Raw genomic sequence first — 12,666 nt, forward strand, 5'->3', positions numbered from 1 at the left:
TTGACTCCTTCACCTGTAATTATGTGGCCTAAATAGTTTACTTCTTTTCTTAGGAACTCACATTTGTCAGGTTGTAATTTCAAATTAAACTGTCTCAACCTGTCAAATACCTTTTGTAGTTTTTGTATATGAGAATTTAAATCAAATGAATATATAACTATGTCATCTAAATAAACATAACAGTGTATACCTTGTAAGCCAGATAATACAGTGTTCATTAGTCTCTGAAATGTTGCTGGGGCGTTTTTTAAACCAAAGGGCATACGTTTAAACTGGAAGTGACCTTCTGGAACAGTAAACGCTGTCTTTTCTGCATCCTTGGAATCAACTTGTATTTGGTGAAATCCTGAGGCTAAATCAAGTGTAGAGAAATATTTACTATTTCCTAATTGGTCGAGAATTTCGTTAATTTGTGGTATGGGATATGATTCACCGATTGTGATGTCATTTAGTTTTCTATAATCTATCACAACTCTCCACTTCTTTTCTCCAGATGCGTCTGTCTTCTTTGGTACAACCCATATTGGTGAAGACCATGGTGAAACAGATGGTTCTATTATATCCTGATCTAACATTTTGTTTATTTGTTTATTTACTTCGGCTTTATGACACTCAGGGAATCTGTAAGATTTTGTGTTAACAGGAGTTTCCGAACTGGTTTTGATTTGATGATTTAGAGCATTTGTGTAAGTAAGTTCATCGTCGGCTAAATGAAAAATATCTGAATATTGAGAGCAAATATCAATGAGTTCTTCACTTTCCTCGACATTTAGATGGGATATTCTAAGAGAATCTATGACTCGGTTCGTTCTGTCAAATGTGCTTTGACAATTATTAATTAATTTTATGTTTCTATCAGGGATCTTTTCTATTTTTAATTTTAGATCCGAATTTAATTGGATAGGTTCTTCAGAAGTATTAAGTATGGTTATATTTATTCTGTTATTCGGTTTAACTTTTACTAGACAATTTGAAATTAGGACTTTTTCTGAAATTTTATTATCGAGAATTAGACCTTCCTTAATTTCCGGATTCTTGACCGTGCATTCTATAACGGTTTCTGATCTTGGTTGAATTATATAAGTAGGTTCATTAAAAATAAGATATGCTTTATGACTGTCTATTTCTATGCTATTATTGTTATAATTTATTTGACAGTTGTATGTTCTGAAAAGGTCAGTTCCTATGATTGCATCATATGGAATCTGAAGGTCATTAAATACATGAAATTTATGAGTAATATTATTTTTGTCATCAATTTTCAATCTTAGATTTATATAACCAAGACTTCTAACTGGGGGGCTGTCACTTGAATTTTCTGAACTGTTAATACCTTTAATTGTCACGTCATCAGGATAAACTTTGACCGATTTTGTTATCGATGAGCTTTTGATGAGACTGATAGTAGCACCTGTGTCTATTAATAATAATAATGGTTTTGGACTGGCGGATGTGTATAGTCTTATGTGAGGTAAATATCTGTTATTATTGTTATTATTAATTTTATAAATTTTAACCGTGCCTTTCCTTCTATTATGTCGCGTCCGACACGTTGACGGGACATTTATTCGTTTAAATTTTGATCGGAATCGTCAAAATATTCTACTTGATCTTGGTCATGATATTGTTCGTCACAATACTGTTCATTGTTACCAAGATTATCCTGGTAATCTTCTTCTCCTTCTTCTTCGTAATTTGGAGAAGAATTTTCCTCATTAACAAAATTAACGCGAGATTTATCAAACGATTGGTTTTTGTTAAATTGACCTTGATGAGGTCTATTTAATTGTTGGCCTTGAAAGGGTCTGTTAAAGTGTGGGCCTTGAGGAGGCCTGTTAAAGGATTGACCTTGAGGAGGCCTATTAAAGAATTGACCTTGAGGTCTGTTCGTTAATGTAAAAGACTTATTGGGGAAATAATTTGGTCTTGGACCATAACTATTATTTCTATGAGGATTATTGTTGGTATTGGGTTTAATTATTTTTTGTTGAGGCTTTTCAGATTTCCTATACAGAGTTTGTTGTATCTTTTCTTCCGAGATCGCGAAGCTTATCGCCTCGTTTAGGTTTTTGGGAGATTTGCATCTTACTATGTTTGAAACACGTGGGTATAAACCCATTAAGAAATGATGTAGGGCTAAATCTTCCATGGCTGCTGTTCTGCCAGGGACTTCAGATTTTTTAGTAGGATTCAAAGAGATTTCGGTTAAAAGTTGAGATAGGATAGACTCAATTTTAATAGAAAATTGAGTGACTGTTTCCGCAGGGCCTTGCTTGCACTCTTGCAGGTCAGTGATTAAATGCGAATAATGTTTACGTTGGCTGAATTGTGTTTTCAGAAAATCTTTTAGTTGTTCATAAGATGTAAATTCTTTAATGGAGGCTGCTATTTCAGCCTTTCCTTGTAATTGACTTTGAATGTATTTAAAAAGAATGAACTTCTGTGGTTCTGTGGCCAATTCAAATGCATTGTTACAATTAGTGATAAATGAATTAATAGTTTCTCTTGAACCATCATATGGTTTAATAAATTTTAATAAAATGTTTAAATCTACTTCTCTTTTCTCTAATTTTCCCACGGATGGAGAAGCAATTTTCTCAAACACTACAGGAATTTCAGTTGGGATCTCTACTTGTAGTTTTTTCGTAGCCATTATGAACTATTGAAACGATTTAAGAGTGAATTTCAATCTGAATAGTTAGTTAAAATATAGGAACTTAAAGTTAATAAACGGATAAAATAAAGTAAAACTTAATACTAACTTAAATCTACAAAAAAGAAAATTAAGGTAAAAGTAAAATTGTTGTTTACACACAAATTTTTGATTTTGAAATATTAAAATCAAAGGAATCAATTTATATTAATATGTAATTAGTTTTAATCAATTTAATGAAAAGATAATGAATTTAAGTATAATTATGATATTAAGTAATAAAGTGTAACGTTAATAACGTTGTATATCAATTTCAAATAAAAATTAAGAATTTTGAATATATTAATTAGTGTAAACTTTAGAACTTTTAATTACACTTTTAAATTTTATTTTAATGTTGTTACGCAATATTAAAGCGTTAATATTATATTGTAGCGTAATATAAGTGTTACATATGATATTTATTCGTATCACACAAATATTAATTAGATACCTCCGTATCTTAATTACAATTAATACGAGTAATAACTCGTTACAAAGATACAATAACAAGTATCAGGTTACAATAATATGAATTTGTTTTTAACGCGCAGGTAGGTCCAACAGCACTTACAGTTCGTGGAACGCGATTATCGCTATCGCCATAAACACCTGCATGCTGCGGACGGTGTCAGCCAGACCTCCTTGTGGATCCAACTCAGTGGATCAGGGCCAAATCCCTGGTGTTGCGCCGGACGGGAACAAACACTACCACTTATTAGAGGCCTTCTGCCTTTGACACTTATTAGCACTTTTGCACTTTTATTTGCACTTTATTTGCACTTTATTATTTTCACTTAGAAAATAGCCTTGCGCGGAGTCGGGCCTTGGAACTGTTTTTGGTTTACCGGAATTTTCGAAATCCGCACCGCTGCCACCAATTTGTTATGGGGTTAATTGAAAGCCCCTTTTTAAAAAAAAGATATTTAATTGCTACAAAATAAAATACACATTTATAATGTAATATTAGTTAATTAAGACAATGTGTCTATTGAGTTCCGCGGCTAAGTAACGACTAAATGGGTATCTAAGCCCGGTAGCTTTAAATACCAATAATTATGATACAATAGCTTATTTATTGCTTACTTATTAACATGGGGTACTATGGTTAGGTATAACAGTACGTACGGTACGAACGCTAAATCGCTTGGCGGTGCGTGTTTGCCGGTAAAGTGGTAACTAGCCATAGCCGAAGCCTCCCACCAGCCAAAACCATGTCTGGTTATCGCAGATCTATAAACCTGACAATCACAGCAGATTAGAAAGCTGTTCATTTTAGAATATCTCGTCGACCATTAAACAAAGACGTTGGGACAAGGACGATACTCAAAGCGAATTTAACTTTATAGATTCACCACGACTTTGTCCGCGCGAAATTTAGTTCAAGGTTAAGTCAAGGAATTCTGTAAAGAGTTAAGTTTTGGTAAACAGGTGAAAACTTTGCCTGTAAAAATTACATAGTATTTCACTCGTTATCGAAGATTAGCCTGAACAGAACAGATTAAAGGAATCCCTTCTATACAAATATTATAAAGCTGAAGAGTTTGTTTGTTTGATTGAACACGCTAATCTCAGGAACTATTCTTTCAGTGTAAGATAGCCCATTTATCGAGGAAGGCTAGGCTATTGTTAGGATTAAGCAAACTAGATTCATAATTATATCACATTTTTATTTTCATGCTGGCAACTTTGTTTTTAAATGATCTCTCAGTTGTCATTCTGTGATTGGTTGACGCCGGTTGAAGTAAAATGGCGGGAACCAATCAGATTTATTTTATCCAAGCTTGAAAGCTACAACTTGACAGGAGACATTATTGTTTTCATGTTGGCGGTTGATTATTCTCTGTGGAGCGAATCACTAGTGAAGTCGCGTAGAATTGAAACAGTTTTATAACCAACATCTTTGAAAAGAGCTACTGTAGAGTTTCTTATCGATTCTTCTCTGCAATGTCTGCAATTCCGAATCGAGAGTAGTTTCACCACCAATAGAAATATCATAAAGTAATTGAAATAAAAGAAGGTATTCAAACAATCAAGAAGTTATTATTACCTGAATCCTGAGTACGCCTACATTTCAGAAGTGGGATAACCTACGTAAGTAATTGTGATAATTAATTATAAATTCTTTAACTACTTTGACAGATTTTTAAATGGTTTTGTGACAAATGGATAAAGTATATCACAAACTACAACTTTCACGTACAGTTTTAGATTGTAATATTTATAGTCTAAATAGCTAAATAGTTATTGATAGAGGTTGCGAGTAGTTTTGTTCAACCTGTAAAATAAAATCTTGGTTGGTGCGTTAGCTATTTAATTTATGAAGGTACGCACATAGACGTACTTAATAAAAATTCGAGCTACCTGTATGGGCCGAAGCACCCAAACCCACCGTGCACTATTGAACTGGGGCCGCGGGTCACACTAAATGAAACTACGGCTTGATCTCGATGGGTGTTGGGTTTATTTAAACAAACAATGTAGGCACCATTAACTGAGAACACCAACAACTTGGCAAACCGATGGCTTGCCTCATATACCCTAGTATGAACAAGTCATAGCGTGATCCAAAGTGTGAGTGGCGCCATCTAGTGCCACTGCACGTAAACATACCGCCCACCAAGGACATTTAGTGGCGAAATGTCCTTCATTATTCCGCCCACCGTGACCACATGAGATGTTCTTGGTGAGAAGTTTACACGGTTTGACTTTACTGACCTACATTCCAAATTTTTCAGATTTTACTTGACATGATTTAAAATTTATACAAAATTATAAATGAACTACTCAAGTTCATTGAACTGTGAACTAAAATTAATACAAAACTGTAAAATGAATTTGAACTTGTAAATAAATCGTACTTGAAATATGAACTAAACATATCATAAATTATAAAATGTATCTATGGGCTAAACTCTATAAGATTATAAAGTTAAATTAAATAGACCTATGAACTAAAATCTACATTTGTACAACAACTTTAATTTATTTGCTTTAAATTAAATACTAAATTATAAAACGAATTTGAACTGGAAATATGAACTAAATACAAATTAATTTAAAATTGATCTATGAATTTTAAATATACAACCATCAAAGCATCAATTATTTACTTTGAATTTAAACATTGATTTTATTTAACTCTGAAACTTGCCCTTAAATTTTAGTTTGATTACAATACTAAAGTATAAAATGAATTTGAACTTTAAAAAAATAACTAAAATGCTAAATTATAAGTGATCTTAAAATTGATCTATGACAAAACTGTACCGTTATATAAAAGCTATCAAATAGTTGACTTTGAACTTTCCTTTTATTTTATTTTACCATGAATTTTACATTACATTAATTTTAGACCTTTTGAAAGTAGTATTTTTCATCCTGATAGCGATCACACGGGTTATATTATCAGTCTTTGGGTGCTATTCCAGAATTACGACCCATTAACTATATACCAGCTGCCAAGCGGCAAGTCCTCCTTGTAAGAGAGGACGTTTAAAGCTTTGGATCTCTCTTTGAATAAATTGCCATCTCGTTGAAAAGATTACGTTTAACATTAGGTGGCTCTCCAATTGAAGCAAGTAAATCTCCAAATATAGATAATATAGAAACCTTTTGGGTAGGATGTTTTCTGAAAATGTATCGACAAGTGACCTAATTGCTGCTTCCGACTTAACTTTTTCTTTTTCTACCTTTGGCATTTTATATGAGATTCCTCGACCTATGACCTCGAAATTTGAACTGTCAAATTAACTATTTAGGTATTTAACCAGACGAGAACAATTGTGGAATTAGTCCACGCTTGAATGTTGTCCTTTTTGAACATCCACGACTGTAGTAGCTCAATTAATGTCTAGCCACCAGCATTGTGCCACAATCTTCGTTTCCTTCTATTTCGTTGAAGACACCATAAAATATAAATATTTTACCTTTGTCCTCTATTTATTCTTGAATAAACCACGGCTACACATGCTAATTGGAAAGGATTGCAGAATCCGTATAATTCAGTGGTAACATTAGTCATTGGATCACTCAACCATCGGGGGACGTGTCCTGCAGTAAGTTGTTCTAGTGCTCTACGGTAAGTGAACCATTAATTTTGTAGTTCTTTCAAAAATTAGCTTGTCTAACTGACCTTGCTAGCTATAGTTTTTTAATAATTAATTTTGCTTTTATAATTAAAGTTGCTATTCAATCTAGTAGATTGTACAGATATGCTGTAACTAATAATATTGATCCTTTTGTTTCAGATCCGGATGACATCTCCGGCAGATTCACCGAGTAAGTAAAATGATCTTCACTTCTGTCTAAGGTAAGTAACCTTTATTTTATTATTTTTTCCCTTTTGTTCTAGAACTTTTCATTGTCCTTTATCCTTTGATCTTTTAGTTATTTTTGTCCTGTATATGTTTGCCCTGTTTGTCCTTGCTGTTGTCCTAAGTAGTATTCCTGTCCTATTTGATCTTGAAGTCTTGTCCTGTTTGATCTTGTTAGTTGTCCTTTTTGACTTTGTTGTCCTGTTTGACCTTTTGTCCTTTTTGACTTTGTTGTCCTGTTTGACCTTGTTGTCCTGTTTTCCTAGTGAGACTGTATAACTGATCTATGTTTGTCCTTGTTGTCCTGTTTGACCTTGCTGTCCTGTTTGACCTTGTTGTTCTGTTTGATCTTGTTGTCTTGATTGACCTTGTTGTTCTGTTTGACTTTGATGTCCTGTTAACTTTTTTGTTTTGATGTATTTTAAATATTTATTATATTTAATAATTTTAAAATATAATTTTTCGTTTCAGCTCTTCCTCTGTCAGACCTGTCAGCATACTTTTTGCACTATAAATTTCTTCCATTTCCTTTCAATATATCAGTTTGTAAGACCGATATATTTTCCAGACTATTACGATTGAACTGGTTTTGACATGTCACCTTGCCTGTCAGAATCCAACCTAAACTGGTATTTTGTGCCAGAAGATTGCCTGTTGGATCCTTTTTAATGCCATCCTGCAGAATTTGGCTATACACATTCGCTCCCAACAATAGCTCAATTTTTTTAGGCCTATTAAAATGTGGATCAGCTAAACTGAGATTCTGCAGTTCTATCCAATTTATTTCATTAATTCTTTTTTCAGGCAGATAACTTGTGATGTCTTTTAATACGTATGCTGTTACTTCGATTTTACGACCTCTGTTGAATCTAGATTTGAACTTAATAGACACTAAATGTTTAGAATTAATAGCTCTATCTCCTCCAAGTCCCGTTATGGTTCCGCTTACTGCAGTCTTTTTGAGCTGTAACCGTTTCACAGCTGATTCGGTTATGAAACAGGCTTGTGACCCTTGATCTATTAGTGCCCTAATATTTAGATCTCCAGTTTCAGACTCGGTTTTTACTAATGCTGTTGCAAGTAAAACCTGTCCTCTACTAGTGCTCCTTTGAGTTGATAAGCAGGAAACTATTGGTTCAGCACTAGTTGTAGTTCTAGCACTCTCAACTGGTTCTCTTGCTGTTGAACTAGTAGCTCTACTGTAGCTCTCCTGTTCTGGATGCAGAAGTGAATGATGCCGTTTTCCGCAATTGTCGATTCTGCAAGTTCCAGATTTTCTGCACTCCTGAACTCGATGGTTACTGCCCAAACAATTAAAACAGATGGAATTATTTGCTACAAAGTCGCGTCGTTTTTCTACATCTTCACTTGCAAATTTTTTACAGAAACATAATTTATGACTACCCGAGCAAAATTCACAACGAAGTTTATCTGACTCATTCGTCACAACAAAAGTCTTTGGTCTGGAGCTGTTACCACTGGTCCGCTGTACTGAAGATTTTCTTGACTCTACAAATTCTAGTGCACGAAACCGATTCTCAATAAAACATTTGAACTGATCTAGAGTTGGCAAATTATTCAAATCTACTGAGCTCGAAATATGTAGCTCCCACTGCTTTCGAGTCTCTTGATCTAATTTAAAACTGACTATATGAATGATAATAATATCCCATGTGCTCACATCAATATCAATATTTTTTAATGCATTTAAACAGTCTATGGTGGTGTCTATTAGTACTTTCAGACCCGACGCTAATTCCAAATTCATAGGTTTAATACCAAATAAACGTTGCAAAATATTGTTTGCCAAAAACTTTCTATTATTATAACGTTGTTCTAATAGTGACCAGCATTCACTATAATTTGCGCCCGTAATCGGAGTGTGCCGAATCAGTTGTTCGGCCTCATCCGATAAGTGAGACTTTAAATAGTGTAGCTTTTGTACACTATCTAAAGTCTCGTTATTATGAATTAGGGCCAAAAATAAATCTCTAAATGTGGTCCATTCCGAATATTTACCAGAAAATGTGGGAATGGAAATTTTTGGTAATTTTACCCACGAATTTTGCTGTTGACCTGATATAATAGTTTTTTCCTTACTAGGTTGTTCTTTAGAAAACTGATTCAATATTTTTTTTATTAATGATTTATATAACAAATAAATATCTTCTGTAGCTTCAAATATTTCATTTTCGACATATTGTTTACTAGATAAAGCATCTGCTTCTGATATTTCGTACAATTTTATGTTATTTGACCTAAAACTTAACCAATCTTTTTCTAAATTCTCTAATTTAACTTCTAGATACTCGAAATTTAATCTGTCCTTTGGTGTTTTCTTAAAATTGGAAAACCCCTTTTTAATTATATTATGCAACTCATATTGTACATTTAATAAACCTTCCATGGTTGAACTAACAAATTAATAAATACTGCAAATTATTTAAATTAAATTATAATTGAAGTTAAAACGAAAAATGAACTTAAAATGATCTGAAACTAAATTACTATGATGTTCTATAAACAAGCAACAAAGTGTATTTCACAAATATCAACAAATTTAACAATATATTCTATTAACCAAAATAATTCTATGTTCCAATTTCAAAACACAAAAAATTACAAGTCTTTTTACTACTAAAAATCTTCAAAGTTAATATTTTTTCTTAAAATTTTACAAGTGTTTTAAATCTAATTGACTCTGGCGGAAATCGGGCATAGGTTCCCCGTTCCCTCGTTTTTAATGAACTTATTCTAAGTCTTAATTAGCATGCAATTAATTCTAAGTTACTTTAACAAATTACTCTAATTTATCTTCCAAAGTCTATTTTCGATGATGAAATTTTAAAGTTATTTTCACTAAAGAAATAAGGTTCAATTTACTTTAACTATTAGTATTAAATTTGAAACGTCACTTTTGACACTTGACACTTTTGCACTCACGTGTCACATTGACAGCTGTCAATGTGATTTGAACTCCTGTCCTTGTTGATCTGTGGTTGATGTCCTCTGCTGTCACTTGTCATCAGTCCGCTGCTAGCGCCGATAGCACCCTCTGCCGGCGCCTTCCGTCGGTGCTACGTACTCGGTTTCTGCAGCAATCCACTGCGAGTACGGCGGGTGGTCTCCAGTGACCACTTGTCTTCAAAAAATGTCCTCGGTTCCAGATATCCGGCTCTCGTAGGAACAATGTATGGGCCGAAGCACCCAAACCCACCGTGCACTATTGAACTGGGGCCGCGGGTCACACTAAATGAAACTACGGCTTGATCTCGATGGGTGTTGGGTTTATTTAAACAAACAATGTAGGCACCATTAACTGAGAACACCAACAACTTGGCAAACCGATGGCTTGCCTCATATACCCTAGTATGAACAAGTCATAGCGTGATCCAAAGTGTGAGTGGCGCCATCTAGTGCCACTGCACGTAAACACTACCGTCAAATGAACAAGAAAGTGATGCATCCCAATTTCCCATGTAAGTACATGCCATCACGCTCAAATTGCATATGCGGTATATGAAGACAGACCAAGGCCATTAATTTCATACATCTGGCAATATACTACACACTCGCACGTAGATACTCGGCGCTATTATGGTGCTTCAGTATCGGATGTTTGACAGCGAGAAATCGTTTGCCTATTTTATTAGTTTATGGGAAGATCAATGATATATTTATACTATAGACCGGTTACGTCCCTACAAAATCACCGCATAAAGTGATCCGAATAATAATAGTAATAGGCGCATACATGTACAATTTAGTTCCATGATTTATTTATGTGTATATATTGTTTATACTTCCTGAACACACAACTCGAAATTGTAGACGATATTTAGGTATTATTTGTATAAATAACGTTCGTTGTTGACCAAAACTTTTATTAGCTTACTATAAATTTCCTCTTTTGAGCGCCTCATTTTTAGCGAGCGCTAGTAACACAAAACACATCTAACAGTGTTTAATATCATTGGGATAGACTGAAATGTTGTTTTCAATTGGATAGTTGACTCATATAAAAATAATAATTATTAAAAATAATATTATACAAATAATTGATATAATTTTGTATAGTATTTGAAACGATTCCAAATATACCAATTACCTATTATAAAAGAAAGCATTATCATCTTTATCAAATTGTAAGTCGAAAAAACGCATATACATATATTAACATTGTTCATTTTCTTTTGTTCGAGTTCGAATGAGTTACAAGAGGGAACCAGACAAGAGATACCATAGTTGCAACAGATGTCGAAATAAAGAGGACAACCGTCGAGCAGTCGTGGTGGTCTGAGTCAAAGCCGGTTTGAGGGACTAGAGTCCAGCTGAGACGCCGCCACGTGGAGTTTTACTTCAGTTGAGCGACGCTGGAGTGCTAACCAGGGTAGTCTCTGGGCCATGGACCATAATGAGGTGGTAAGCTGGTCACAGGGAGACTCGAGGTTGGGCTCGTGATTAGTGGAGTGCCGATCAGGGTTGTCTCTGGGCTATGGACCATAATGAGATGGTAGCTAGTCACAGGGAGACTCGAGGTTGGGCTCGTTATGTGGAGTGCTGACCAGGGTTGTCTCTGGGCCATGTCGATCATAGTGAGATGGTGGCTGGTCTCGGAGAGACTCGAGGTCAGGTTTCTGGATTGACGGCGCCGGGGAGTAGAAGTGGCGCTGGTGTGACGGCGCCAAGGCGTTGCAGTGGCGCTGGTGTGACGGCGCCAAGGCGTTGCAGTGGCGCTGGTGTGACGGCGCCAAGGCGTTGCAGTGGCGCTGGTGTGACGGCGCCAAGGCGTTGCAGTGGCGCTGGTGTGACGGCGCCAAGGCGTTGCAGTGGCGCTGGTGTGACGGCGCCAAGGCGTTGCAGTGGCGCTGGTGTGACGGCGCCAAGGCGTTGAAGTGGCGCTGGTGTGACGGCGCCAAGGCGTTGCCGTGGCGCTGGTGTGACGGCGCCAGGGCGTTGCAGTGGCGCTGGTGTGACGGCGCCAGGGCGTTGCCGTGGCACTGGTGTGACGGCGCCAGGGCGTTGCAGTGGCGCTGGTGAGACGGCGCCAGGGCGTTGCAGTGGCGCTGGTGGGACGGCGCCGGGACGTTGAAGAGCGGCGTGAAAGAATCCGCCGCGGGCATTGTACATCAAATATCAGGTCATCGTTCTTTATTATCTCTATAGTAGTCTTATAAGTATCTTAAAGTCTAACTAGTACCTTCAGTCTTGAATCTCGACAATTATTGCTGTTCAGCCCAATAGAATAGTAAAAATTCAAATAGTAAACCTTTTTCCAAATTTTGACTACTTATTGCATTAAACAGTGAATATCTATCTAAACACCTAGTCTGGTAAATTTATAAGGTAAACGTTGCGGTGTATGGTTGAGATTATAGGATCGTCATAACTAAGTTCTGCTTCTAGGATTGGCCAAGATTATTTATTCAGCAAAAGTGGTAATAAAATAAAAAAAAAACAGTGTTGAAGCATAAAAATAAAATTTAATGAGTAGATCATAGAAAATTTAACATTTGAAAATTTGGTTTTGTTAATTTGTAACAATTCGGGCTATCACTTTCATCATTCATTGGAAAACTGAACCTTAAGGGAGAACTAAAAATCTACTAACATTAACATCGAGCTAATAATAATATTAATTTATTTGTCAGGAAAAAA

The 12,666-nt window shown here is 35.4% G+C and overlaps 1 protein-coding gene across 1 annotated transcript; it reads right to left on the reverse strand.

The window, feature by feature from the left end:
* Positions 1-7,270: 7,270 nt before the first annotated feature.
* LOC128198644 (uncharacterized) lies at positions 7,271-12,131 on the reverse strand. Its single transcript, XM_052884987.1, has 3 exons — positions 11,986-12,131; positions 7,958-8,309; positions 7,271-7,402 (listed from the first exon to the last, which is right to left on the reverse strand). The coding sequence occupies exons 1-3, from the start codon at positions 12,129-12,131 to the stop codon at positions 7,271-7,273; spliced, it is 630 nt and encodes a 209-aa protein (XP_052740947.1).
* Positions 12,132-12,666: the final 535 nt, after the last annotated feature.

The sequence above is a fragment of the Bicyclus anynana genome, chromosome 2 (assembly GCF_947172395.1).
Source record: "Bicyclus anynana chromosome 2, ilBicAnyn1.1, whole genome shotgun sequence".
Classification (NCBI taxonomy): domain Eukaryota; kingdom Metazoa; phylum Arthropoda; class Insecta; order Lepidoptera; family Nymphalidae; genus Bicyclus; species Bicyclus anynana.

Excerpts from the sequence above, each read along its gene's own strand:
- LOC128198644 (XM_052884987.1), bottom strand. The coding sequence starts at position 12,131 with ATGCCCGCGGCGGATTCTTTCACGCCGCTCTTCAACGTCCCGGCGCCG. Across the intron at positions 8,310-11,985 it reads CACGGCAACGCCCTGGCGCC|TAACCATCGAGTTCAGGAGT; the intron begins GTCACACCAGCG and ends TTGTTTGGGCAG. Across the intron at positions 7,403-7,957 it reads TACAGCTCAAAAAGACTGCA|GACATCAAAGTCAAACAGAA; the intron begins GTAAGCGGAACC and ends AAAAGTTAACAG.